This window comes from Agelaius phoeniceus, chromosome 2 (assembly GCF_051311805.1).
Source record: "Agelaius phoeniceus isolate bAgePho1 chromosome 2, bAgePho1.hap1, whole genome shotgun sequence".
Classification (NCBI taxonomy): Eukaryota; Metazoa; Chordata; class Aves; order Passeriformes; family Icteridae; genus Agelaius; species Agelaius phoeniceus.
Genome location: NC_135266.1, coordinates 503,390 through 527,864, shown reverse-complemented (window position 1 = coordinate 527,864; position 24,475 = coordinate 503,390). Strand labels below are relative to the sequence as shown.

Genomic DNA, 24,475 nt, shown 5'->3' with positions numbered 1-24,475 from the left:
GGGCACCTGGGGAGCTCCTGGAGTTCCTTGGATTCCTGGGGGAACTGCAAGAAGCTCCTGGCTCAGGAACTCCTCAGCATTTAGCCCAAGCCAGGCACAGTGAATCCCATGCCCTGAAGTGCTGCCTGAGCTTGGACACCCCACAGCTGCAGAGCCTGGGCACAAAGCTCCCAGCAACACACCAGCAAGGACCCAGTGCCCCTGTCCTGCACCCCAGTGCCCTGTCCTGTCCCCCCAGGGCCCTGTCCTGTTCCATCCTGTCCCTCCTGTCCTATTTCCCCAGTGCCCTGTCCCATTCCTCCCTGCCCTGTATCTCCAGTGCCCTGTCCCATTCCTCCCTTCCTGTCCCCTAGTGCCCCTGTCCCATCCCTCCCTATCCTTTCCTGTCCCTCCAGTGTCCCTGTCCTGTCCCCACAGTCCAGTGCTATTTCCCCAGTGCTCCTGTCCCATTCCCCGTCCCGAGCTGTCCCCCCATGCCCTGTCCCATCTCCCATCCTACTGCCCCATTCCTGTCCCTTTTCCCATCCCATTCCCCCATTTCCCATCCTATTCCCCCATTCCTGTCCTGTCTCCCGTCCCATTCCCATCCCATTCCCCCATTCCTGTCCCGATTCCCATCCCATTCCCCCATTCCTGTCTCATTTCCCATTCCATTCCCCCATTCCTGTCCCCTTTCCCCGTTCCCTTTTCCCATCCAATTCCCCCATTCCCGTCTCCCGTCCCATTCCCCATTCCCCCCGCGCTGTTCCCACTCCAAGCAGCTCCCATGAGGATCTGCCATGGCAGCCCAGCAGCTGCCCCGGGCCCGTCCCCTCCGGTTTGCAGTGACAGAGCCGGGCCCCGGGGGCCACCGGAGCATCCCGGGGACGGCAGCGGGGGCTGAAGGGAAATTCCAACACGAGGAAACCTCGGGCCAGCTCCGTGCCCCCCGGCTGTGCCCGCCCGGCCAGGGAAGCTGGGCTGGAGGAGGGCAGCGCTGCCGGAGCTCCCCGGGAAGCAGCGGGAGCTTTGGGGCGGTGGGGCGGGACAGGGGCGACCCCAACTGCAGAGCCCGCCAGAGGAACCCGGGGACTGAGCCGCGGCGAGCCCTGCTCGGCACCGGGAGCCCGGGAAGCGCTGGCTCAGGTTCGCGGAGGTTTTGGGGACATTTGGGGGAATTTGGGGACGCTCGGACCGGGACACCCGGGGGGGGGCGGGGCGCGCTCCCAACGGCCCCGCGGCGGCCGCGCCACCAGCGCCCCCCGGCGGCGCCGAGAGGAACTGCAGGAGCCGCGGAACCCCCGGCACTGGAACGGAACCGGGACCGGGGAACGGAACCGGGACCGGGGAACGGAACCGGGACCGGGGAACGGAACCGGCACCGGGGAACGGAACCGGCACCGGGGAACGGAACCAGGACCAGGGAACGGAACCGGAGAACAGAACCAGGACCGGGGAACGGAACCGGGACCAGGGAACAGAACCGGCACCGGGGAACAGAACCGGGACCGGGGAACGGAACCGGAGAACAGAACTGGCACCAGGGAACAGAACCCGCACCGGGGAACAGAACCACGACCGGCACCGGGGAACAGGACCAGGACCAGGGCTCAAGTGCTGGGACAGAACTGGGACCGACGTCGGGGCTTGAGTGCTGGGGACAGAACCGGAACCGGGGTTGGTGAGCTCGGGACAGAGGCAGAACCGGGGTTGGTGAGCTCAGGACAGAACCGGAACCGGGGTTTCAGTGCTGGAGACAGAACCGGAACCGGGGTTGGTGAGCTCAGGACAGAAGCAGCACTGGAGTTTGTGAGCTCGGGACAGAACTGGAACCGGAGTTGGTGAGCTCGGGACAGAAGCAGCACCGGGGTTGGTGAGCTCGGGACAGAAGCAGCACTGGAGTTGGTGAGCTCGGGACAGAAGCAGCACTGGAGTTGGTGAGCTCGGGACAGAAGCAGGCCCAGCCGGGGCCGTTCCCTCTGCTCCTGTCCCTGTCCCTGTGAGCAGAGCCCAGCTCCCAGCTGTCCCCTCCTGCCAGGAGCCGTGCAGAGGGACAGAGGGACAGAGGGACAGAGGGACAATGTCTCCATGCCCCATGGAAAGCAGCCAAGGAGCAGCAGCAGGAACCTGTGAGCACAGCACAGATGCTCGGTGTCCATCCCCACCAGGAGTGTTCCCAACAGCACCAGCCATTCCTTCACCATTATGTGTTTTATTGAGCTGGGACTCGGGGTGGGGTGAGGTTCACGAGTTCAATAAATACTGCAGAACTGCCTGAAGCCCCACGGAGTTCGAGCAGGGAGGGAGTACAGGAGCAGTAAATTGGTAAGAGGCTTAAAAAAATCTAAGAACTACCTGAGGTGGAGGAATGGAGCTCCCTGAAAAGAGATGGTAGGTGACCTTCACCAGTGGCCCTCACAAAACGGCACCTGACCCGTGGCCAAGGACAGCACTGGCCCCCCTGCCAGGAAACTGCCCGAGCAATTAGATCAAATTAGTGAATTTAATGCAGAATAAAATGCAGGGCAGCAGCTCTGCCTTTCCTGGCCCCACTGGAGGACACTCAGCCAGTGCCAGGCTGTCCTGGCCAGCTGAAGAAGAGCCCACGAAGCACCATCCCTTCCACCCATCTGCTCCTTCCAAAGGCGTTCTGGGAAGGCCAGAGGAGGGACAAGGAGAGGGAGCAGCAGCGGGACAGGAGGCTCTGGCAGGGTGGGGACACTGCAGGAGTGCCAGCAGCTGTCCCTGTGCCCTGGCAGACACCCAACACTCCTACCCTGGGGGCTCCCAGCCAAGGAAAAGGGACCAGCCAGCTGTGCTGCTCCCCCTGGAACACGAGGAGCAGTCTCTGGTGACTGCAAGGCACAGTCTGGAGCGCCCAGGACAGACCTGTGAGTGGCACCAGCACCTCCCTGTCCCCAGTGCCACCTGCAGGGTTCCATGGAAGGCCACACAGAGCACTGAAATCCCTGGGAAGCCCAGCTACTAAAGCTATGCTCACCCCATCCCTGTGGATGGGGACGCCACACCACCCCCTCCCAGCCCCAGCCCCAGCCCCAGCATCCTCACGTTCTTCCAGATGCTCCTGTCCCAGCAGCTCCAGCCAGGGGCAGTGGCTGTGCTGGATCCCTGGGGATCCCTTAGGAGCCACACATGAGGCACTCCTCCCTGTTCTCCAGGGAGCACACCATGGCTGCCTTGTTCCTCTCCTTCTCCTCCTCCTCCCTGGACGCCTTCTCCCGCTCCCGCAGCTTCTCCTTGTTCAGGGTGAACTGGATGGGGTTGGCAGCTGGCTTCGTCCTCAGGTAGTACATGCCAGTCTTGAGGCCCTGGGGACACAGGAGCTCAGGGCTGGGGGCAGAGCAGCACCCCCAGCTCTGGGGACACTCAGTGCAAGCACCCCCAGCTCTGGGGACACTCCAGAGAGGCACCCCCAGCTCTGGGGACACTGCAGAGAGGCACCCCCAGCTCTGGGGACACTGCAGAGAGGCACCCCCAGCTCTGGGGACACCCCAGAGAGGCACCCCCAGCTCTGGGGACACTCAGTGCAGGCACCCCCAGCTCTGGGGACACTGCAGAGAGGCACCCCCAGCTCTGGGGACACCCCAGAGAGGCACCCCCAGCTCTGGGGACACTCAGTGCAGGCACCCCCAGCTCTGGGGACACTCAGTGCAGGCACCCCCAGCTCTGGGGACACTCCAGAGCAGGCACCCCCAGCTCTGGGGACACTGCAGAGAGGCACCCCCAGCTCTGGGGACACTCCAGAGCAGGCACCTCTGGGGATACTCCAGGGGAAAACAGGATTCTTGGAAGGAAACAGCCATTTGCCCTTCCCAAAATCATTGAGACCAACTTACTGTGCCAGAACTTACCAGTCCCTGTGTGCCAAACTTACCAGCCCCCCATTTGTTGGGAACAAGCCCCCCCAGTCCCAGGTACAGCTCTTTTTTTCTTTTTTTTTGGGGGAACAGGCCCCCCAATCCCAAGCACTGCCCCTATTTTTTGGGAACAAGCCCTTAATCCCAGGTAATGCCCCTGGTCTTGGGAACAAGCCCCCAGCCCCAGGTAATGCCCTGTTTTGGGGAAGGAGCCCCAAGAATCCCTGTTCTGGGGAAGGAGCCCCAATAACCCCAGCTGATGCCTTCTTTGTGGGGAAGGAGCCCCAATAACCCCAGCTGACACCCTGCTTTGGGGAAGAAGCCCCAGTAATGCCAGCTGATGCCCTGTTTTGGGGAAGGAGCCCCAATAACCCCAGCTGATGCCCTGTTTTGGGGAAGGAGCCCCAAGAATCCCTGTTCTGGGGAAGGAGCCCAGCTGTACCTGTTTCCAGCCATAGAAGTGCATGCTGGTGAGCTTCCCATAGTTGGGCTCAGCAATGTGGATGTTCAGGGACTGGCTCTGGTCAATGAAGGCCCCTCTGTCTGCAGCCATCTTCAGGATGGTTTTTTGGGAGATCTCCCACACGGTCTTGTAGAGCTGTTTCAGGTCATCAGGAATCTCAGGGATGTTCTGGAAGAACAGGAGGAGTTTGGCAGGGTGGGAAGCACTGACTGCTGGGGCTCCAGCAATTCTGACTGGAACTGAGGCCTGTACAGCTGAGCTCTATCCCTGAGTCTAAACACAGAACCCCAGAACAGTTTGGGTCTGGAGGGACCTTAAAGTTCACCCAGTGCCACCCCTGCCATGGCAGGGACACCTCCCAGTGTCCCCAGTGCCCAGCCTGGCCTTGGGCACTGCCAGGGATGCAGGGGCAGCCCCAGCTGCTCTGGGCACCCTGTGCCAGGGCCTGCCCACCCTGCCAGGGAACAATTCCTCATGGCCAAGATCCCATCCAGCCCTGCCCTCTGGCACTGGCAGCCATTCCCTGGCTCCTGTCCCTGCATCCCTTGTAAACTGTTTCTCTCCATGTTTCCTGTTGGCTCCTTTAGGCCCTGGAAGGCCACAATTAGGTCACCCTGGAGCCTTCTCCAGGCTGAACAACCCCAATTCCCTCAGCCTTTCCTTGCAGGACAGGTGCTCCATCCCTCTGATAACTTGGTGGCCTCCTCTGGACATCCTGTGTCTGCAAACACCCTCAGCTCCCCCTCAACAGTTACATGGACAGGTTGGATATTGTGCAAGGTTCTTGCCCAGAGGGTGCTGGCACTGCCCAGGCTGCCCAGGGAATGGGCACGGCCCCGAGGCTGCCACAGCTCCAGGAGCCTTTGGCCAGCGCTGCCAGGGATGCCCAGGCTGGGCTTGCTGGGCTCTGGGCAGGGCAGGGCTGGCACTGGGGGATCCCTGGGGGTCCCTACAGCTCAGGACATTCCATGACACTCCCTGCTATGAAACCAGCACTTTGTCTCTTCCTGCTAGGGGGGAATCCAGAGGGAGCAGGAGGTGCCTGGCAGCAATGCCTGCCCTGCTGCCCCTGTACCTGGATGGAGCCGTTGTGGGCGATGATCTGGTTCTTCATCTCCTCGTTCCACAGGCCCCTCTCCGTGAGATCCTTCAGCAGGTGGGGATTCACAACCTGGGAAGGGCAGAAGCCAAAGGTTTTTAAATGGTTGAACAAATCCTGCACATTCCTGACAGACCCTCACCCCTGGAAGTGTTCCAGGCCAGGCTGGACAGGCTGGGAGCAGCCTGGGGTGGTGGAAGGTGTCCCTGCCATGGCAGGACTGGAACTACACAATCTCTGAGGTCCCTCCAAACCATTCTGGGATTCTGCTGGACATGGCAAATGACAAGGGGGCAGCATGGAACTGCCCTGCATGAGGAACTCCAAAAGATGGGAAAAGGAGAGACCTTGCTGTTACAGGGGCACTGGCCACAACCTGAGTTCCTAAAGAAGAGTGTAAACATCCAAGACTGGTGTCAGGAGGGGAGGGCAGGCTGAGTACTGGGAAGAAAACACAGCCCCCTTTTCCTGCTGGGGCTGGGGTCCCTGTCCCCCAGCCCCACACAGAGAGGCAGGGCAATGATCCTGCTGTTTCACCTCCCCACTCCTGTCTGGGGTGGTCCTGCAGCCAGGAGGAATGGAGAGCACTGAGACACCCCAGAGGGGATGGCCACACCTCCCAAACAGGGACAGCCCCCCCTGGTCTCCACAGGGGGCTTTGCTAACTCCAGCCTCCAGAACCCAACCTGTTTCACTCCCTTTCCTGCCTGACAGACCCCTCTGAGCCCGTGGAGCTCTTCCATGGTCCCTTCAGACCCTTGAGTGCTTCACAGCTCATTCTCAGGACCGTGGTCTCAGCTTCTCCTCCCATGTCCCTCCCATGACATCACCACCCCCTCAGCAGTTATTCCTGCAGCCCACATTAGGGCCCCACAAAGGCTTTTCCCAGACAAAAGCAGCACTCGTTGATAGTTTCTCCTATTCCCTGGCGACTGTGGGACACACAGAGCTGGACTCCTGCAGCACCCAGCGCTCCAGGTCCCCTTGGTGCTGAACTGAGCCCCAGGTGTGAGGCCTCCCCTTGTCTCCCTTAGCCATAAAACCTGAGGCAAGAGCAGAGCTGCTGCCCAGAGCTCACCTGGAACTCCCCCGAGAGGACCCTGCGTGTGTAGATGTTGCTGGTGTAGGGCTCGATGGACTCGTTGTTGCCCAGGATCTGGGCAGTGGAGGCCGTGGGCATGGGGGAAATGAGGAGGCTGTTCCTGACACCGTATCTGGGGACAACAGGACACGTCAGGGAGCTGCAGCCAAGGGACACAGCACAGGGAAGAGCCAGGGACAGCAGGGAAATAAATCTGGGATAACCTGCAAAGCCTCACATTGCCCGCAGGGAAAAGGGAAGCACCACTGAACTGGCACTGGGGGACAAGTGCAAGGGGAACTGGGGGCTTTGCTGTTCTCACCCCTCACCAGAGGCTTTCCCAAATGATCCAGTCAGGGGTGGGGTGCAGGGAAGACAATCTGCCAGGCACTGCACCATCCACAGCCCTGAGGCAGAGCTGAACCAGCAGCCCATGAAGAGGCTGAAACCTCTCCACACACAGGACAGGGGATAGGTTTACCACATTTAAAACTTAGAGCCAAACAGACAGACTCAGTCCATGACAGGCACTTCACACTTCAGTGATTCCTGTCCTCAGGATGTTCAAGGCTCAGCTTTTCCCTGGCAGCAGGGGAGAGCCCCAGGGCCAGCTCATGGCTCACTCCTCACTATGTTTGTTTAATGGGAACACAAATCCTCCTGCTGGAGGTATCCAAAATGGAATTAGAGCTCAGCTAAAGCAGAGCAGTGAGGGTGGGCTCCTCAGCCCTGGAAGGACAGGAAAGAAAGCCACCCAAAAAAAACAGCTCAGAGGAAAGATCTGCTGGGTGGGGGGAACACATGGGGCTGTTTTTACACTTGGACACTGCCTTTAGCTCTCAGTAGACAGAACTTATCAAATCCATATCCAAGGCCAGGCTGGATGGGCCTGGGAGCAGCCTGGGACAGTGAAGGTGTCCCTGCCATGGGAGGGGTGGCACTGGGTGGGCTTTGAGGTCCTTCCCACCCGACCCAGTCTGGGTTTTATCTGACATCTGCTACAAACTGTGCAGGGTTACTCACTTGGCAATCTTCTCCTTCAAAGCCTTCCAGTCCCAAAGGTCAGAGGGGGTGACATTCCACATGTCATACTGAAGGATCTGAGAAACAGAGTTTGGTCCAAATTAGAGAGGGAACTCTCTTCTCCATGTTTTATAAACCCCATTGGAAATGGACCTGTCATTCCTCTTAATTCTTCTCTCCCATTAGATGTCGGTGAAGCTCTGCTATGACCTAACAAACACTCCATCTTGTGACTGCTCCAGGGCACAGCCAGCACAGGCTGAGTCTGCTTGTCTTTTCAAATCACAGAATCCCAGAATATCCTGAGCTGGAGGGACCCCCAGGGATCCCCCAGTGCCAGCCTTGTCCTGCCCAGAGCCCTCCAAGCCCAGCCTGGGCATCCCTGGCAGCGCTGGCCAAAGGCTCCTGGAGCTGTGGCAGCCTCGGGGCCGTGCCCATTCCCTGGGCAGCCTGGGCAGTGCCAGCACCCTGTGGGCAAGAACCTTGCCCTGCTCTGCAGCCTGAGCTGGCCTGGCCCAGCCCCAGGCGCTCCCTGGTGCTGTCCCTGTCCCAGAGCAGAGCTCGGAGCTGTCCCTGCGCTGCCCCTCGGGAGGAGCTGCAGCCCCGGGGAGCTCTGAGCTCAGGCTGCTCCAGCCTGGGCTGCCCAGGGCACCTCGGGGGGCCCCTCCTGACCCTTCCCCAGCCTCGTGTCCCTCCTCTGGGCTCTCTCTTGGATCTGTCTGATACTGAGACACCCAGCACTGTCCCAGCACTGGAGGTGAGGCCAGCCCAGAGCAGAGTGGGACAATCCCTTCCCTCTGGGCAGTGATGGTGTCCCCAGCACAGGGATGTCCCTCCTGGCTGCAGGGCACTGCTGGCTCAGATCCTGCTGCCCACAGACCAGGTCCCTGCAGGTCTCTGCAGCAGCCCAGGCACAGGATCAGCTCCCCAGAGCCTTCCCCTGTCCCGTCCCTGGCACTCACCCCCTTGCTGACCGGCGAGCCCTGGTAGGTGTCGTAGGGGCCCTGCTCCCTGGCCAGCTCACAGCTGGCCTCCAGGGCCCCGTAGTAGATGGTCTCAAAGATGTGCTGGTTGAGGAGCTGAGCCTGGGGGCTCTCAAAGGGGAACCTCATCAGGATGAAGGCATCAGCCAGGCCCTGCACGCCAATGCCGATGGGCCGGTGCCGCCGGTTGGAGCGCTCGGCCTGCGGGACAGACACATATCACCTCCAGCAGGGACATGCCACCTCCAGGACACATCACCTCCAGCAGGGACATGCCACCTCCAGCAGGGACATGCCACCTCCAGGACAGACACATCACCTCCAGCAGGGACATGCCACCTCCAGCAGGGACACATCACAGCATGGACACGTCACCACCAGGACAGGGCACGTCACCTCCAGCATGGTCACACCACCCCCAGCACAGCACACATCACAGCATAGACACGTCACCTCCAGCACAGCACACGTCACCTCCAGCACACACATGTCACAGCACACACACACGTCACCTCCAGCACAGGACATGTCACAGCACGGACACGTCACCTCCAGCACAGCACACGTCACCTCCAGCACAGGACATGTCACAGCATACACACATCACAGCACGGACACGTCACCTCCAAGCACAGACATGTCACAGCACACACACACCACCACGTCCAGCACAGACATGTCACAGCACACACACGCCCCCTCCAGCACACACACACCACCACGTCCAGCACAGCTGGGAAGGGCCCCAGGGAGCAAAGCCTCCTGCTGCAGCACGCCAGGAGCTCTGCATCAGCACTCCTTCCATCCTTCCATCCTGCCACTGCCTGCTGAGGCCAGACTGAGTTTGTCAGACCTTAGCACAGACTGCGATTGCTTAACCCAGCAAGGAGAGGCAGGATTTAGAAGAGAACACTCAGCACTTTCTGATAAATGAAGACATTTAATAGGGCAGAATCACAGAATCACTGAGGTTGGAAAATCCCTCTGAGCCTACCAAGTCCAACTGTTCCCCAGCAGAGCCAAGGCCACCATTGACCATGTCCCCAAGTGCCACATCCACATGGATATTAAATCCCCTCCAGGGATGAGGACTTCACCACTGCCCTGGGCATTCTGTGCCAGAGCTGGACAGCCCTTTCCCTTAAAACATTTTTCCTAATGTTCAACTTAAACCTCCCCTGGCACAGGTCAAGGCCATTTCCTCGTGTCCTTTTCCTTGCTCTCTGTGAGCAGAGCCTGACCCCCACCTGGCTGCCCCCTCCTGTCAGGCAGCTCTAAAACCAACCAAAATGAGTTACACTTTCTCAGGATCTTTCCAGGATCCTTCTCTCTGTTCCACCTCCCTCTCTGTGCCTACTGCTGGTCTGTGCTTCGTGGAAATCCTCACACATGAAAAAATTCCAGTGGCAGAAGCAGAGTGGGAAGCTTTCCTACAACTGCTTCACCACAGAGCTGCTCTGGGCTGAAGCTCAGGCAGGCACTGACAGGTCCCACCTGGGGACAGGTGGTTTATGGAGTTCCCAACAGGTCTATGGAGTTCTTCTGTGATTCCTTGTGCCCCAGACTGTTCTGGGATTGCTCTGGGCAGGATTCAGCCCTACTCACCTCTGGCACAGGGTAGTAGTTGATATCAATGATTTTGTTGAGGTTTCTGACGATGACCTTGGTGACCTCAGCCAGCTTCTTGAAGTCGTAGGTGTGCTCGGGGGTCACGTACATGTTCAGGGCGATGGAGGCCAGGTTACACACGGCCACCTGTGGGCAGAGATCATTGGGAATGGGACTGGAACACACAGCTCTGCCCCAAACCCATGGGAACCACCCGCCAGGGAACCTGCCAGGCCGGGAAAGCGCACCCCTTGCTCCTCTGGCACATCAGAACTTGTGCAAAAGGTAACAACAATTCAGGAAAGTTCAGTAGAAATTGGTATGGCCAAAAAAACCCTGCCCTGGTCAGTCCTACTGCCTGGAAACCATCCTTACACAGAATCCCAGAGGGATCTGGGTTGGAAGGAATTTTTAAGCCTGATTTGTTCCTTGTCACTTTCCCTTTGAAGGGTGTCTCGTGTCATCCCAAATCCTCCACAGGAGTGGGAAGAGAACCCACAGTCAGTGGAAGGCCTGTGAGTACTCAGGTCAGGAGTTACTCAGCTGCCTGCTCCCTTCCCAAGCAGCAGTTGGACATATCCCAGGTATCTGCCACAGGAGCACTCCCAGGCAGGCAGGGAGCTGCCCCAGGAGCACTCCCAGGCAGGCAGGGAGCTGCCCCAGGAGCACTCCCAGGCAGGGAGCTCCACAGGAGCACTCCCAGGCAGGCAGGGAGCTCCACAGGAGCACTCCCAGGCAGAGCTGCCCCAGGAGCACTCCCAGGCAGAGCTGCCCCAGGAGCACTCCCAGGCAGGCAGGGAGCTCCACAGGAGCACTCCCAGGCAGGCAGGGAGCTCCACAGGAGCACTCCCAGCCCGCCCAGCACCCCGCGCTCCCGCTCTGCACCCACCTCGTCCTTGCTGGTGTACTCCACAATCTCGGTGCACAGGTTGCTGCACTTGATGGTGCCCAGGTTCTGCTGGTTGCTCTTCCTGTTGCAGGAGTCCTTGTAGAGCATGTAGGGGGTGCCAGTCTCAGTCTGGGACTCGATGATGGCGTACCAGAGCTGCTGGGCCTTCACCACCCTGCGCACGCGGCCCTGCCGCTCGTAGCTGCGGCACACAGCGAGGGAGCCCTGTCAGCCCCCGAGCCCCCAACGCCAGGGAGAGGCCTCTGAGCTCCTCAGGGCCTCCTCCCTACTGAGCTCTGCGTGGGGAGCCCTCAGAGCAGGGCAGCAGCACTGCCCTTGTTTAAGGGGAGCCAATCTTTCACTGCAGCAGCCACACAAAGCCATGGAGTGCTCCAAGTGGGGATCGCTCCTGGATGTCCCTCTAGCAGGGACACTGTCCCCCTAACAGGCTGAAATGGTCATTCACACACAGCTCCACCCTGACACATCACAGTGTGAAGGACACAGCCCCATCCTCACATTTTTATCAATCTGACAGTGAGTTCAGTGGGCATCTCTGAGCCCTTCCCACAAACCTGTGCCACGGCCCCACATCCCACAGGACACAGGCAGCTCTGGGAGAGGATGGCACCACTTACAGGTTTGCTCCCTCCTCTTACCTCTCATAGAGTTTCTCAAATTCCTCTCCCCAGACATCATCCAGGCCAGGACACTCATTTGGGCACATTAAGGACCAGTCCTGTATGGGGAAAAATATTCAGAGGAAATCTTTAGGCACTCTGTTAATTAAAGCTGTGGCTACCCCAGCCCTGGAAGTGTCCAAAGCCAGGCTGGATGGGGTTTGGAGCAATCTGGGACAGTGGAAGATGTGCCTGCCCATAGCAGAGGGTGGCACTGGATGAGTTTTAAGGTCCCTCCCAAGCCAAACCGGTCTGGGATTCTGTGAAATACAAGCAGCATAAGAACAATTTACTGAGAAAATGTTGATGTCTTAAGGTTTGGAACCCCAGAGTCAAAATAGCTGAACAGTCCAAGAACAAGCCATGGGCTGTGAGATTAAGGCCTGAAGCAAAACACTGAGCTGGAGTTGCCCAGCTCCATTCTCCACCTGCAGAGCCAAGCTCTCAAACAAAGCGCAGCAGCTCCTCCAGGAAGGTCCTGGAAGGAACAAGGAGCAAAGCAGCTCTGCAGCCCTTGCTGAGCTCCTTCAGGGCTGCTCACCTGCTCCTCCACTACCAGACCTTTCCTGCACCAGCCAAGTTCTCACCTGGTTGGTTTCCACTCGCTTCATGAAGAGATCAGGGATCCAGAGAGCAAAGAACAGGTCCCGGGCCCGCTGCTCTTCTTTCCCCGTGTTCTTCTTCAAGTCCAGGAACTCAAAGATGTCCAAGTGCCACGGCTCCAGGTAGATGGCAAAAGCCCCAGGTCTCTGGGACACAGAACACAATCTGGATCAGAACAAACTGTCCTTGGAAACCTCCTGCCCTGCTCCTGAGTGCCCACAACACCCCAAAGCAGCTGGGAACTGGGGGGCAGCACCAGATACCAACACAAGGGGAAAAAAGCCCTTTTGTGATGATGTGTCACCCACAGCCACTCCATCAGCTCCCTGAGGTTCATGGCACAGCCCTAGCAGTGTGGAGGCTCTCCCATTACCCAAGGCTCCCTGCTGGGGCCTGGTTCCAGGTACCTTGTTTCCACCTTGATCCACGTAGCGGGCGGTGTTGTTGTAGACCCTCAGCATGGGAACCAGCCCGTTGGAATTCCCGTTTGTCTGCAGAGGCACAGGAAAACCATCAGCAAAACTCCCTGCAGGGGCTGGCCTGCACCTCCTGTGGGTCTTTCCTCAGGCTGCAGAGCTCTTACACCAATCACCACCAATTATTTCTAGTCCTTTCCCCACACTTTTTATAACAAAAATGTATATATCAGCCACGTGTCCCAGAATTAATAAAATGTCCCTCCTAACTTCCTTGCCCTACATTATGTCACCTAAAGGCTTGCAGGGTTTACACACACTGTGACAAGAAACCCCAAACACACATCCACAGAAGGTCTGGGGCAATTAGAGACACAGAAAGGCAAAGGGCTAGTGCACAAGTCTCTGGGCATATTCCTAGGCTGCTAACAAGCAAACATGGGAATTGTCTGACCAAACAGTGGAATAAGACCCTCTTTCTGGAAGGGTTTCTATGAGGAAGCCAAAACACCGAGGAAAACCAACCTTGCTGCCTTAGGCCAAGGGACAACTGAGGGAGGCTCAGTGCTGTGTGAAGTGAGAGAGAGGCAGCACTGGTTTGGCATCTCCTGGGAGAGCAGCTGTGTCCCTGTGCTGTCCCTGGGGTGACTCAGAGAGGGACAGGCACTCACCCCAGCAATGTAGCTGCCCGTGGCACGGATGCAGCTCACAGCAAGGCCAATGCCCCCAGCAGACTTGGAGATGAGGGCACACTGCTTCAGGGTGTCGTAGATGCCTTCGATGCTGTCATCCTTCATGCACAGCAGGAAGCAACTGAAGGAGACAAATGGTTTCAGCAGACAAAGATGGGAAGGAAAGGTCATCAGTGTTTCATCAGGCTGCAAAAACCAGGGCAAACATGGGACCTTCAGCATGCTCCAGAAAGCAATCCCACAGGTGTGGAATAAAGGACAAAACAGAAAACACCATGAGCAGTACTTGTACTGCTGATACCTCTGCTACCAAACATTTTTAATCATGGAATACCCTGAGCTGGAAGGGGCCCACAAGGATCAGAGTCCAATTTATGGTCCTGCACAATCCCACCCTGGGCATCCCTGGCAGCCTCGGGGCTGTGCCCATTCCCTGGGGAGCCTGGGCAGTGCCCAGCACCCTCTGGGGAAGAACCTTTTCCCAGTACATTGATACAAATCTTTATAAAAATATAATCCTTTTCCTGATATATATGATATCAAAACCCTATCAGTTATGCTTGCTGCTTTTAGGAAACTAAATTTTTAGAAACTAATTTTTAGAAAATTACCAGGATTCATTTGGTAACCTGCAGCAGACTATGCACATCAGGAACTTTCCAATACAACACAGCCATGCAAAGGTTTCCAATATCTCTGGAGCTGACAGAAACCTGGTCATTTTTCCCCAAGGACAGCTAAAACTTGACAGCATATGCTCAAAACATCACAAAACACATGCGGGAACGCAGCTGCTCGTTTCAGAGGCTGTGCATGTGTGACACCTGAGCAGGTGTGATCCCCAAGGCTGTGGCAGGGGGCAGGCAGAGCACCTGGAGAGCTGGGGGCGGTTGGTGCCGGCGTTGAAGAGCGTGGGCGAGGCGTGGGTGAACCAGCGCTCCGAGAGCAGGTTGTACGTCTCGATGGCCGCCTCGATGTCGCCCTTGTGGATGCCCACGGCCACCCTCATCAGCATGTGCTGGGGACGTTCAGCAACTGCAGGGACAGAGCCAGCAATGCCAGGGCTGCCTTGGGAGAGACCCCACAGCCCACCCAGGGCCACCCCTGCCATGGCAGGGACACCTCCCACTGTCCCAGGCTGCTCCAACCTGGCCTTGGGCACTGCCAGGGATGCAGGGGCAGCCACAGCAAATCTGGGAATTCCAGCCCAGCCCTGCCCACCCTGCCAGGGAACAATTCCTCATGGCCAAGATCCCATCCAGCCCTGCCCTCTGGCACTGGCAGCCATTCCCTGGGTGCTGTCCCTGCATGCCCTGGAAATTGTCTCTCTCCAGCTTTCCTGGGGCTCCTGCAGGCCCTGCAAGGCCACCCTGAGCTCAGCCCAAAGCTTCTCCTGTGCAGGTGAACAATCCCAGCTGTGCCAGCCTTTCCTCCCAGCAGAGCTGCTCCATCCCTCTGCCCATCCTGGAGCCTCCTCTGGGCTCTCTGCAGCAGCTCTGCAGGTGGGGAATCACCTGAGGGGCACAATCCCCCTTTCCTGCTGCCCACCCTGTGGGATCAGCCCAGGGCACAGGGATTTTAGGATGCCAAGGCACCTGGCTGGGGCATGCCCAGCCCCTCAGCCACCAAGCAAACCCAGAAGACTCCATGTGACAGTCACAGGGTGATGGCAGCAAGCTCCAAACGCTGCAGTGGGACACCTGAGCCAGAGTTTTCATGGAATCACAGAGTGATTGTCCTTGGAAGGAACTTGAGCTCTCCAGCCCAACTCCTGCTCAGAGAGCACCAGGCCTGTTAATTCAGGACTTCATCCCATCAGGCTTTGAAAAACTCAAGGAACAATCTGCTCCAATGCTCAGCTGCTCTCATGGAGGAGGGAAAAAAACCCACCTGTATTGACAATTAAATTCAATCAAATATGCAGTCCAGAATCCAATTATGTTTCAGCTTTATGATATTATAATTAATCTCTGACCGTTCTGGTGTCCCAGGATATCCAAGCCAAGGGCCTGCATCACTGGTAGCACTGTACCTAAACTTGGCTTTAATTTAATTTAAACTAACTCAAATTTTTAAGAAGTGCTCAGCACTAGGAACAGCCCTTACCTTTGGAGTTGATTTTCAGCAAGTAGGAGCGTTCTAAAGTCTTTAAAAGAGAGGATGGATTTTAGCAGACAGGCAGATTTCAATTTTTTAAAAAACCCTGTCAACTCCAAACTCAACCATCTCTACATCCCTCATCCCAGGCTTCACCAGCCCTGCACTCTGCTGCTCCTCTCTTTATTATCTTACTTAGGTGATTGATGACTGAAAGTACACAATTCCATGGGAAGATTGAACACTGCTTTGGATTACAGAGTGTGGAGCAGGGCAGGAGGTTCCACACTGTCCTGAACCCACAGGAGCTCCCTGCCCAGGGCCCTAAACCTGAGGCAGACCCAAGCCCCAGCAGCACAGCTGAGCTGGGTGGGGGCAGCAGAGCACCCTGGGGTGCTGTGGGGACACATCCCAGCAGCACGGGGAGGATAAATGTGTGGGATGAGATCCTGAGAGAACTGCTCCACTGAACAATGGGAAAAGCAAAAATCCCTTCACTGGCTAATTGAGGATTAGAGTATTTCCTTTGGGAATGGCATCCAACAACTCTGACTGGGATGTGCTGTGAAACCCAGCCCAGCAGTTCAAATATTCCAGCAGCAAGAAAACTCCATGACTCATCCCACTGGGCAGCTGCTTAGTGCAGCCCCCCCTCATCTCCACAGCCCTGCTGATGCCCCACTCCCGCCTGTGCCCCTCTTTGCCCCAGTCCAGATGATCCCACAAGCATTCCCACCCTTCCCAGCAGACCCAGGAGCTCCTTACCTTAAAGCCAAAGTAGTTGTAGGAGAAGTCCCTGTCGTAGATGATGGCAGAGTTCAGGCGCTGGCAGGAAATAACAGAATTGACTTTTACAAGGTGTAACAATGTTATTTACACCTGCTGGCATCCCTGGCCCCAAAGCTCCGCTGTGTGAGGGGCACCAGAGCACAGGAATGAAGCAGGAACAGCACTTCCCTCAAAACAACAAAAGCACAGCTTCAACAACCTTTTGTCACTCGGTTTTTGGCTGAACTGACTGAAATCTAATTGGACAACAAGAAACAAAACACAGAACCAAGGGACAAAAAGAACTTCCTGGTCAGAACACAGACCTGGAATGACTTGGAAACTGAACCCAAAGCACTTCTCTCCCTCCTGTGCTGCCTCCCTTTGCTGCAGCACAAGGTACTTCTTCTCAAATTAATTACTTGTGCTGATCATGGCAGTGAAAACAAATTTTACTACAAAAACATCCACAGAGGAAGAAAACTCCTATATCCCCTCTTACACCCTCCACTCATGCCCTGCACTGGTTTCTGGGCTGTTTTTTTACCCTAAAACAAACATGGCTTGCTTAAAAATAAGAAAAGCAAATTATTTAGGTTTTCAAAATCCAGTGCAATGGTTCAGAAGTGAAAAGAACTCTAGTACTTACATCTTTGTTGGCCAGAACTATGTCCAGAGTCTCTTTGGAGATCATTGGAGAGTGCTTCCCGTTGTGAGGGTTGATGTAGGTGTAGAGATCCTCCATCACATCTGTAGGGAAAGGGATGTGAGCAGGACAGGTCCAGGCCTGTCCCTGCAGTACGTGGCACTGGGATTCAGGGATGGGCAAGGCAGGAAAGCCCTGGGAAATAACCCCTCCAGCCCCTCAAACACACAACTGCTCTTCTGCTGCTCAGCACTGCCAACCTGAACCACCCCCTTCTACAAATTGTGTCAAAACTCCACTGTAAAAAGTAACAAATGGGGAGGAGAGTGGGTACAACCTGATCTCAATCCACCACATTTTTCACCATGCCGTTTCTACAACTGCTGTTCACAAACCAGGCAATTCCATTTGCCCTGGGAAACTCGTGGCATCATCCCCACGGTGTTTTCAGCCAGGATCTCCCACTTGAGAGATCTCCCCATTTCTGTGCTCCAAGCCTGTCGCTGTGTGCCTGCCCCCAGCAGCTGGAGGCCATCACCCACCACTGAAGACTTTCTTGGTCTCCTTGTGCAGGTTGGAGACGGCGATGCGGGCGGCCAGGATGGCGTAGTCGGGGTGCTTGGTGGTCAGCGTGGCCGCGGTCTCTGCGGCCAGAGTGTCCAGCTCCACCGTGGTGACCCCGCTGTAGAGCCCCTGGATCACCTTCATGGTGATCTGTGCCTGCAGGGGGAGGGAAAGGCCGAGCTCAGGGAGCCCCTGTGCTCCTGCACCACACGGATCCAGCACCGTGAGCTGGGCGGGGGGAGAGCAAACGGGGACAGGGACTGGGAATGGGGCAAATGGGGACAGGGACTGGGTATGGGGCAAATGGGGACAGGGACTGGGAATGGAGCAAACTGGGACAGAGACTGGGACTGGAGCAAACTGGGACAGAGACTGGGAATGGAGCAAACTGGGACAGAGACTGGGAATGGGGCAAACGGGGACAGAGAATGGGAATGGGGCAAATGGGGACAGGGACTGGGAATGGGGCAAATGGGGACAGGGACTGGGAATGGAGCAAACTGGGACAGAGACTGGGACTGGAGCAAACTGGGACAGAGACTGGGAATGGAGCAAACTGGGACTGGAGCAAACTGGGACAGAGACTGGGAATGGGGCAAACTGGGACAGGGACTGGGAATGGAGCAAACGGGGACAGGGACTGGGAATGGAGCAAACTGGGACTGGAGCAAACTGGGACAGAGACTGGGAATGGAGCAAACGGGGACAGGGACTGGGAATGGAGCAAACGGGGACAGAGACTGGGAATGGAGCAAACGGGGACAGAGACTGGGAATGGGGCAAACTGGGACAGAGACTGGGAATGGAGCAAACTGGGAAAGGGACTGGGAATGGAGCAAACTGGGACAGAGACTGGGAATGCTGGGCAGGGGGAGAGCAAACTGGGACAGAGACTGGGAATGGGGCAAACTGGGACAGAGAGACTGGAAATGGAGCAAACTGGGACAGAGACTGGGAATGGAGCAAACTGGGACAGAGACTGGGAATGGAGCAAACTGGGACAGAGACTGGGAATGGGGCAAACTGGGAAAGAGACTGGGAATGGAGCAAACTGGGACTGGAGCAAACTGGGAAAGAGACTGGGAATGGGGCAAATTGGGACAGAGACTGGGAATGGGGCAAACTGGGACAGGGACTGGGAATGGGGCAAACGGGGACAGGGACTGGGAACGGAGCAAACTGGGAAAGAGACTGGGAATGGAGCAAACTGGGACAGAGACTGGGAATGCTCCTGGACACAGACTGGGGACAAGGCCTGCAGGGACAGCACCCAGGGAATGGCTGCCAGTGCCAGAGGGCAGGGCTGGGTGGGATCTTGGCCATGAGGAATTGTTCCCTGGCAGGGTGGGCAGGCCCTGGCACAGGGTGCCCAGAGCAGCTGGGGCTGCCCCTGCATCCCTGGCAGTGCCCAAGGCCAGGCTGGACACTGGGGACACTGGGAGGTGTCCCTGCCATGGCACGGGTGGCACTGGGTGGGATTTAAGGTCCATCTCAACCCAACCCAGTCTGGGATTCCATCATTATGGGGTAGGGGCTGGTTTAGGAGTTTGTGATCAGCCTTTTTTCCAAGCTTTTCTGGTGCAGTTTTTGCCAAGATTCAAGTGCTTATGACTGCCAGAGGCCTCAAAGTGGGTGAAACCTTTGGAAGACTTCAGGATGGCTTAAAGCCCTGCATTTGTAGGGTGCTCCATGGTGATCCATGCAAAACCCTACAAATCCATGTAGGTGTTCCATGGGATTGAGAGCCCTGGGCTTATCAAGCCAAACTTGTCTGTCCCACTGCTCCCTCTCTGTGGGGAGGGGCACAGGCTGCACTGTGCCTGTCAGCTGGGCCCTGGGGAGCTGCTCTTCCCTGGAACTGCCAGCACATCCCTGTTCCCTGCATCCCTGGCAGTGCCCAAGGCCAGGCTGGACACTGGGGACAGTGGGAGGTGTCCCTGCCATGGCAGGGGTGGCACTGGGTGGCCTTGAAAGCCCATTCCAACCCAAACCCTGCTGGGATTCTGTGTAAGGATGGTTTCCTGGCAGTAGGATTGACTGCTCTCTACTGAACCTCTGTGAACTGCTGCTACTTTTGCAGAACTCGTGGGATTTACAGCCTTGCAGGGAGCATTAGCACAGGGTCTGGGAGGGGTGCTGCTGGCCTGGGAAGCTTCTGGCACAAGCAGATCCAAGTGCCAAAGGAGAAACAGAGGTCCAGAGAAAGAGGTCACACATGACTGCAGAATAAATTAGAATTCAGGGGCACAAGGAGGCAGGAGGACTCAGAATTTCACTTCTGTCCTCAGCATCAACTCCCAGTCACTGGGGGCAAGTCAGGGCACTTCATGCTGTGGTCACCAAGTCACCAGTGCCCTCCTCCTGCCCTCCATCCCAAAGACTTTTGGGTACAGGACCAATGGCAACTGGAATTTCAGACAGGAGAATGGATCATGAGAAGCTGGGAGATGGGAAGAGCCTTAACTGGTGACTCCAAATGGCCAGACTGGGTCTGGAACCTGCATAAAAACCTCACAGACACCAGTGGATCCACTGGGGAGTCATCCTGACACAGGCTTTGGACGGAGAAGCCTCCACGAGTGGGATCAATGCCCACCCCAAATCAGCTCAGAAAAGCAGGGATGTGGCAATGGCAGGGAATTCTGTCCTGCTGTTTGACCAGGAGGGGATCCAGAGCTACTTCCATGTGTCATTGCTCCAGCTTTGCAGACTGACACTGGCAGCAACCTACCAAATCCAAAATATGGGAACTGGAGCAACAAAACTCGGGTTTTTTTTAACTACCAGGGGCTCAATGGCTTCTCCAAGGTGAGAAAGGGATCTAGGGCAGGGAAAGGGGATGTTCCCCTCCACAATCCCTGCACCTGGGAAGCAAAACGCCTCAGAGCACAAACAATTCCAACAAACCCATTCTGGATGCGTTTGCCAAGAGTTCAGGGAACCACAGAACATCCTGAGCAGGAGGGGACCCCCAGGAATCCCCAAACCCAACCCGGGACACCCCAGGAGCTCCAGCCCCGGTTCCCACCCCACTCCTGCCCAGCAGAGGCGGGGTCAGGCAGGGCATGGCACTCACAGGATCCACGAAGTCGGCGTTGAGGCCGTAGCAGAGCTTCTGGATGCGCGAGGTGATCTTGTCAAACATGACCCGCTCCTGGCGCCCGTCTGGGACACACACACACACACACACACACACACACAGGGGCCAGCCCAGTGAGAGCCAGGTCAGAACAGAACAGCCCTACCCAGGCTCACCAGTGCTGCACCACTAAAAACCAGCCAGCACAGAGCACCCACTGCTGCACCAGTAGGAACCAGTCCAACACAGAGCACCCCAGTGCAGCCCCAGTAAGAACCAGTTCAGACAGAGCACCCCAGTGATGACTCAGTAAGAACCAGCCAGCACAGAGCACCCCAGTGCAGCCCCCCAGTAGGAACCAGCCAGCACAGAGCACCCCAGTACAGCCCCCCAGTAAGAACCAGTTCAGCACAGAGCACCCCAGTACAGCCCCCCAGTAAGAACCAGTTCAGCACAGAGCACCCCAGTGCAGCCCCCCAGTAGGAACCAGCCAGCACAGAGCACCCCAGTACAGCCCCCCAGTAAGAACCAGTTCAGCACAGAGCACCCCAGTGCAGCCCCCTAGTAGGAACCAGCCAGCACAGAGCACCCCAGTGCAGCCCCCCAGTAAGAACCAGTCCAACACAGAGCACCCCAGTACAGTCCCCCAGTAAGAACCAGTCCAACACAGAGCACCCCAGTACAGTCCCCCAGTAAGAACCAGTTCAGCACAGAGCACCCCAGTGATGCCCCAGCCAGCACAGAACGCCCCTGCCCAGCCCCTCCCGTGGGGGAATTGGGTGTGGGAATCACCAGGGAGTGGGGTGTGGGTGCTTGGGTGGGTACAAGGAAAGGAGAGGCTCCCCCTCTACCCCAAGAATTCCCACCTAAAACTGCACCAACCCAATTCCCAGGGTCCCAATTCCCACCAACCCAGCTGAGGGTCACCCCTCAGCTCAGCCTGGGGACCCCTGGGACCAAAAGAGGGGGAGACCAACCCAAAGCTCCTGCCATGGGAGCCAAACCAAAGGAGAGGTCTCACCCCTCACTCTGGGTGTCGGGGGGGGCTCCCTCACTCTGGGCTCCCCCAAAGCTGAGGGGAGCCCATCTCCTCCCACCGGGGGCCATCAGAGCTGAGGGGATCCACCCTCCCATGGAGGAGAGGCGGGCGCCCTCTCTGCTCTCTGTGGTGCCATCAGGGGGACCCCCAAAGCCAAGGGGGTCACACCACCCCCTCACACCATGTGCCATAAGGCACCCCCAAAGCTGAGGGGGACCCACCCCTCACGTGCCATGAGGGACCCTTCCAAAATGGGGGGATCCCCATCTGCTTACCTTGGGTGCTACGCAGGGGCCCCGCAAAGCAGAGGGAACCCCTGAATGTGGCAGGGATTCCCCTTCAGGTGCCCCGAGGGACCCCTAAAACCGAGGGGTCCCGTGCCCACCCCCTGGGTGCCCTGGGCAAGACAGAGCCCCCCATCCCCGACACTCGGTACCCCCAGAGCAGCGGGGCTCCCCCTCCCCGGCCCGCTGGCACCCCCGGGGCGGGGGAGCGCTCACCCCGCTTCACGACGTGCATGGTGGCGGCGGGTTCCCCTCAGTCGCTCTCGATGTCCGCCTCGGTCCCTCTCGGTGCCCCTCAGCTCCTCTCGGTGCCTCCGCGCCCGCCGCTTCCCGCGCCCGCCGCGCGCGCCCCGCCCCGCTGAGGCGGCCGCCGCCATCTTGCCTGCGGGCACGGCTCCCTGCCCGGCCCCTTCCCGCACCGCCCCGCTCCCGGCGCTGCCCGTGGCCGCGGGCGGACACCGATCCCGGCCCTCATCCCGATAATGTCCCCGCTTTCCCCCCGGGAATCGCCGCCGCGCTGGGGAACAACGCGAATCCTGCCCGCTTCAAAGATGGCGGCGCCAGCGCTCCCCTCCCAGCCGGGGAGGAGCCGGAGGGACAGGACGGGGCTGAGGGCGCCAAAGACAGAGCCCGCCGAGGGACAAAACAGCTCGAACTGAAACGCCAAAACAGTAATTATGTTAAATTTAATTATCCTGAATCAAGGCCCAGGCGTGATATGTGTGATTAAACTTTGGGTCCCACTGCCCAGGGAGCTGGTGGGGTCCCTGTCCCTGGAGGTGTCGAGGAACAGCTGCACAGGAACATCTGAGGCTCTGCTGTGGAACGGGCCCAGGGCACAGGAGATGCAGGGAAGGAGCTGAAATTACCAAAAGTTCTGTCCCAAAAGCAGCAGAGCTGCACCTGCAGAGCCTCCAGCCCTGGGACACCAACAGCAGGAGCAGCTGGAGCTGCTGGAGAGAGCCCAGCAGGGCCACAGGGCTGGAGCCAGGCTGGGAGAGCTGGGATTGTCCAGCCTGGACAGGAGAAGCTCCAGGGAGAGCTCAGAGCCCCTGGCAGGGCCTGCAGGGGCTCCAGGAGAGCTGCAGAGGGACTGGGGACAAGGCCTGCAGGGACAGCACCCAGGGAATGGCTGCCAGTGCCAGAGGGCAGGGCTGGATGGGATCTTGGCAATGAGGAATTGTTCCCTGGCAGGGTGGGCAGGCCCTGGCACAGGGTGCCCAGAGCAGCTGGGGCTGCCCCTGCATCCCTGGCAGTGCCCAAGGCCAGGCTGGGCACTGGGGACAGTGGGAGGTGTCCCTGCCATGGCAGGGGTGGGAAGAGATGATCTTTAAGGTCCCTCATAGCCCAAACCATTCCATGGATCTGCAGGTCCCGTGAGGGCTCAGGGCAGCAGCACCGAAGCCCTGCTGAGGTTCCTGTGCAGAACCCAGCCCCAGACACCATCAGTTCCTCCCCAGTCCTGCTCTGAGTGTCCCGGGAAGCAGGAGCTGTGGCACTGGGAGCCCAGGCTGGCAGGGAACGCCTCCTGTCTGTGGTTTGCAGCCTGTGAGGTTCCCCCTTCCCCACGCTGGGGGGAACAGGAGGCACAGCTAAACGTGGCACCACACCAGAAATGCTGGGGTTTGCTCCATGACAGGACAATGAACCATCAACCCTTTGGCTGAGGCCAATCCTGAGGGGCTCAGAGAGGCATCCCAGGGCTCAAGGGGCTGGAAATTCAGTTTTTTATTGCTTGTGGATGGGCCTCTGTCCCTTCCGAGGTGAGGGCGTTGGTTCCATTTAGATGCCAAGTTCAGATTCCAAGCCAGACACCACTGGGGGTTCCTCAGCCCCCAGGGTGGGTGGGAAGGTGCCCAATGCACCAGGTGAGCCTGGTCCTGCTCAGAGAGAGCCCCCCCGCAAAGATGGAACACAGGGAATGTTTGGAACTGACCAGGAAATGGGAATGAAGCTGGGCTGGTGCCTCTTTTACTGGAAAAGGGCCTACAGAAGAAAATAATCCCAAATGGCATTTTGGGCTGGCTGGAGCCTGAGCTGCACTCACAGACGTTTGCCCTTCAGTTCTCCTCTGAGTTTTGCTCCCCTGCTCTGAAAGCAGGAGTGAGTGGAGCAGGCTGGATTCTGAGGTGGCTGCAGAGGAAAGGAAAGCCATGGTGCTGCCCCAGGACAGCTCCCACAGGAGGGCCTCAGGCAGGAACTGGAGCCATGCCACCACCTCTGAGCCCTGTCCACCTGTCCTGAGCCATGCCTGGATGTGCTTGCTGAGCCCTTCCTGGGTGTGCTGAGCCCTGCCTGGGTGTGCTGAGCCCTGTCTGGGTGTGCTGAGCCCTGTCTGGGTGTGCTGAGCCCTGTCCGGGTGTGCTGAGCCCTTCCCGGGTGTGCTGAGCCCTGCCCTGGGTGTGCTGAGCCCTGTCCGGGTGTGCTGAGCCCATCCCGGGTGTGCTGAGCCCTGCCCTGGGTGTGCTGAGCCCTGCCCTGGGTGTGCTGAGCCCTTCCCGGGTGTGCTGAGCCCTGTCCAGGTGTGCTGAGCCCATCCCGGGTGTGCTGAGCCCTGCCCTGGGTGTGCTGAGCCCTTCCCGGGTGTGTTGAGCCCTGTCCGGG

General features: G+C 58.0%; 1 protein-coding gene across 1 annotated transcript; it reads right to left on the bottom strand.

The window, feature by feature from the left end:
- Positions 1 to 2,181: 2,181 nt before the first annotated feature.
- RRM1 (ribonucleotide reductase catalytic subunit M1) lies at positions 2,182 to 22,229 on the bottom strand. Its single transcript, XM_054654894.2, has 19 exons — positions 22,088 to 22,229; positions 20,546 to 20,634; positions 17,448 to 17,625; positions 16,909 to 17,009; positions 16,257 to 16,316; positions 15,501 to 15,540; positions 14,267 to 14,429; positions 13,374 to 13,515; positions 12,694 to 12,777; positions 12,271 to 12,432; positions 11,663 to 11,742; positions 11,004 to 11,205; positions 10,112 to 10,261; positions 8,486 to 8,707; positions 7,524 to 7,600; positions 6,498 to 6,633; positions 5,396 to 5,491; positions 4,300 to 4,488; positions 2,182 to 3,308 (listed from the first exon to the last, which is right to left on the bottom strand). Exons 1-19 carry the CDS (start codon positions 22,104 to 22,106, stop codon positions 3,120 to 3,122), a joined length of 2,379 nt encoding a protein of 792 aa, XP_054510869.2. The 5' UTR covers positions 22,107 to 22,229; the 3' UTR covers positions 2,182 to 3,119.
- Between the last annotated feature and the right edge of the window lie 2,246 nt (positions 22,230 to 24,475).

Bases quoted from the DNA above. Each gene is read 5' to 3' on its own strand.
- RRM1 (XM_054654894.2), bottom strand. The intron at 6,634-7,523 runs GTGAGTAACCCT...TGTTGTCCCCAG, and splicing joins TTGAAGGAGAAGATTGCCAA to ATACGGTGTCAGGAACAGCC. The intron at 5,492-6,497 runs GTGAGCTCTGGG...TGCCCTTCCCAG, and splicing joins TCCTCTCGGGGGAGTTCCAG to GTTGTGAATCCCCACCTGCT.